The following is a 3,995-nucleotide window of genomic DNA, read 5'->3' as shown; positions in this document are numbered from 1 at the left end:
CGAGTTGAACGTGTGCAGAAATCGGAGGTGTCGTACGTTCGGTGCTTGATCGGTCAGAACAGAAGAAGTTTGACTACATCAACCGCATTGTCAAACACTTCCTATTTCGGTCTACGAGGGTACATGGACACACTCTCCCCCTCTCGTTGCTATGCATCTCCTAGATAGATTTTGCTTGAGCGTAGGATTTTTTAAAAAATTGCATGCTACGTTCCCCAACAAAAGGGGACGAATTCATGTTGATCCATAGCTTTAGCTAAAGTGATCTCTTTGTTGATGACAAATGAGAAAAGCTCGGGGAATTTGTGTTGCAGTGCTTCACCCATCCATTTGTCTGTCCAGAATAATGCAGTGTCTCCCCTACCAGGCTTACAAGTAGTCTGGTTTTTGAAAGTGGGCAAAGTTTTGAGAATAGCTTTCCACCATAATGAGCCCACCATCTTCTCTCCTGGTAGACTGTTCTGATAATGAGTTTCCCAAATGATTTTGACCTAGGGTGTATCCTCTTTGTTGTAGAACTTATGTAAGAACTTCATGAGGAGTTCCTGATTATGAGTGTGGACATCCAGAACACCCAAGCCCCCTTGTGATTTTGGTTGACATACCTTCTTCCATGAAATAAGTACCGATCCTCTTTCTTGGATACCAAATTTTCTCCGAAACAATTCATGAGATAGGAATTGATTTGCTTGATTACTGCTTGAGGTAACATTAAAGTGCACATGAAGAAAATTGGCATACTGTAGAAAACTAATTTAATGAGGGTGAGTTTGTCTCCTATAGATAGCAGAGTTGAGCATCCAAGCAGTCTGTTTTCAATCCTCTTTAACATAGGTACAAAGTCTTCCACTCTTGGTTTTGTGTAACAGAGAGGTAAACCAAGATAGGTTGTTGGGAAGGGTACCAATTTTGCAACCTAGAAGGTTGGATAATGCAGCGCGTTTAAAGGGAGATGCGCTAGTGCTACGTGTGTATCTGTAGCGTGTTTGACCTGCACGCGCTACTGCTATTAGCATTAGCGCCCTTTTTTAACAATCGCTATTGCTAAGATTCTGTGTACAAGGTTTTCCCTAGTAGTGCCATCATGTCCATAGGTGTGTTGATAGCAATGAGGATTGATTTGGAGTAATTTACTTTGAGTCCAGAATATTCTGCATAATGAATTAGGAGGTTCTTGATGTGTTCCAATTGTCAGCCATCAGCTTTGGCCACTAAGATGGTATCATCAGCATACTATATGATGGAGAAATCTGTGCAGGATAGGTGTGTGATTGGTGTCTCTGTCAGGTTGTTGTTCATGGCCTCATTCATCATGGATTGAAGGACATCAATAACAATCACAAATATAAGGGGTGATAGAGGGTCAAGGGCCACATGCGTGCCCTCCAGGCCATCCAAATGGACAAAAAAGAACATTTTTGTTGTCTGTTTGGGCTGGCTGGTTGGAGTTGCCCTAATCAAGAAAAGAAACCCTTCATTGTCTTTGTTGCGTCGTTACCTTTGTAGGTGACAAATTTATATTTATCCTTCTCTCCAACTTGAATCGTGATCAAAGTGTCATGGATTTTAGAAGAGAGTGGTACCCCTCGAATTAAAACTCCAGTTTGGATGGGTTTGGGGATCCAATCCTAGCAGCTGATCAACTTGTTCACAGAAAAATTCAAACCGGGAATTCTAATGCAATTGCAACACCTTGTATTGATAACCAAGTCCTTCTACCAGCAGTTAGAGCAACGACTAGCATGACCAAATCCTAGCCAATGGTACAGTGGCATTTGAGTTGACTTAATTTCTCAGTTGCCACCGTATGCAACTTGCGGAACGTTCCTTGATTTCCTCGGGTACATACACGGAATTGCCGTCTGTCGTTCTCATGATTGAAAATGCAAGCGTGTTGGAACTTTGAAAGGCCCACGGCTTTGACATTTCCACGGATGAAAAAACATAAAAAAGGAAGACGTAGACTGACCAATTCGGTTAGGAAGCTATGGTATATCTACGGTCTCAAAGAATTCTTTCGACCAGTAGCAGCGGAGTGGTTAGATTAAACACATCTAGTAGGAATATACTCCGACGATTACGACCAATTCCCAACCAATATGGAGGTTGCTGAGTTGACTTCAGATCATATATAAACTGACTTGGAACGAGGCATTTCTCACATAACTTCAGACAGCGCCTTGCTCTGCACACTCAGGAGTCCGCGTCGACCTCAGATCCAAGACTAGCTCACACCATGTCTAAGGTAATTGGCGACCATATTCTTCGTTCTGCTTCGCTGTCTTTCGAGGGTGTAGACATGCCGTTACGATCATGAAAACATTTGTAGTACTGAATTTATGCTTGTGTTTTCGCTTTCGAATGGCCTGCAGAAGATTGTGATCAGAGCCGATCTCGTCGGCAAGAAGTGCACGAGTGGGATCCTGTCAATCGTTTCCAAGCTCGAGGGTATATCTCTCTCTGACTCTCTTCCTCCCTGTATATCCTGCACCGCTTGCTGCTTCTCTTTACCGAATGTACGTGGCCCTCCAGGGATCAAGTCCATGGTGGTCGACGACGACAAGTGCACGCTGACGGTGGTCGGCACCGTGGACCCGGTGTGCGTGGTGCACCAGCTGAGGAAGTCGTGCTACGCCGCGTCCATCGTCAGCGTGGAGGACGACAAGCCCAAGGAGAAGAAGACCCCCTGCCAGGAGGCCTGCGAGAAGGCCTGGAAGGACAAGTACGAGAAGGCCTGCAAGGAGAGGTGCGAGAAGGCGTGCAAGGAGCCGTGCTGCGACGACTGCGGCGAGAAGGGGACGCCGTACGCCGGCCACGGGTACCGCTGCACGCCGGGCTGCTACTCCAGCCCCTGCGGCCTGCCCAGCTGCCACTACTACAGCTCCGGCTATGGCTACGGCTACGGCTACGGCGTGCGCGCGCCGCCCCTGGGATACACCTGGTACGAGTAGAGGTCCCCCGGAACCGGAGGATGATGCGCCATGCGCCGCCCAGGGGCACTGTCATGGCGCGTATGTACCTGGAATCGTTACGATTTTACCATGTGTGTGCCTGTGTGTTTGGTTCCGTAGTTCATATGCTTTGTGTCACGGTTGTTGGCTTGCTGCAGTTTGCTTTCTGTACGGCGATGATTCCCTGGTTACTTCAGTCTTAGTACTCGGCAGTCGGCACTCGGTTGTTTCTCATAAACAAAGTGAAAACCCAGAAAAAGATTATTATATGAAAACGAACCGAAGAAATTGGTCACGAATCGTTGCCCCGTCACGCCCCCGACACTACTAGGTCGCCAGCCCCCACTGCCTTGTTCAGTTGGTGGAGACTTTAATATTATTATTAGGAATTGCAGTGAAAAAAAAACTCAATGAGCCTAATCATTGGAGCTTTGTGCTTGATGCTATCATTGGGCATGCAGGACTTGAAGAAATACCATTAAATGGTAAACGCTATACCTAGGCCAATAATTTAGCTGACCCAACTTATGAAAAATTTGATCGGGTCATGTGTTGTCCTGAATGTGAGGAGGGATATCATCTGTCGGTACTTCAAGCTTTTGCTAGAGAAGTCTTTGACCACACTTCTCTATCCCTTGACACTGGAGAACATCCTAATGAAGTTCTAGATTTGAGAACTCTTGGGTGCTAACAGAGGGATTTACAGAATTTCTGTGTAAAGTTTGGAGTGAAACCTACCATGGTGACAGTTTAGAAAAATGTCAAGAAAGATTAAGAAACTTGAGGAAAAAGGTTAGAGAGTGGAATAAAAATGCAGATGCTTGGTACAGAAAAATTAAGATTGAAATCATTGGCAAGCTGGATGTCATAGATAAGAATACTGACGTCATGGGGCTTACTATTGGAGATAGATAGAAGCAAAAAAAGACTTAAGAGAACGATTGGCCAGAACTTTAAAACAAGAAGAAATGAAATGGCTTCAGAGATATAAGGATAAAGAAATTAAAGATGGAGACATCAATACTAGATATTATCATGCTAGGG

General features: G+C 45.1%; 1 protein-coding gene across 1 annotated transcript; it reads left to right on the top strand.

Moving 5' to 3' along the window:
- Positions 1 to 2,049: 2,049 nt before the first annotated feature.
- On the top strand, positions 2,050 to 3,197 carry LOC123058204 (heavy metal-associated isoprenylated plant protein 43). Its single transcript, XM_044481005.1, has 3 exons — positions 2,050 to 2,245; positions 2,373 to 2,448; positions 2,533 to 3,197. Exons 1-3 carry the CDS (start codon positions 2,237 to 2,239, stop codon positions 2,949 to 2,951), a joined length of 504 nt encoding a protein of 167 aa, XP_044336940.1. The 5' UTR covers positions 2,050 to 2,236; the 3' UTR covers positions 2,952 to 3,197.
- The last annotated feature ends 798 nt before the right edge of the window (positions 3,198 to 3,995 follow it).

This window comes from Triticum aestivum, chromosome 3A (genome assembly GCF_018294505.1).
Source record: "Triticum aestivum cultivar Chinese Spring chromosome 3A, IWGSC CS RefSeq v2.1, whole genome shotgun sequence".
Taxonomy (NCBI): domain Eukaryota; kingdom Viridiplantae; phylum Streptophyta; class Magnoliopsida; order Poales; family Poaceae; genus Triticum; species Triticum aestivum.
This window is presented reverse-complemented; position numbering and strand designations above follow the sequence as displayed.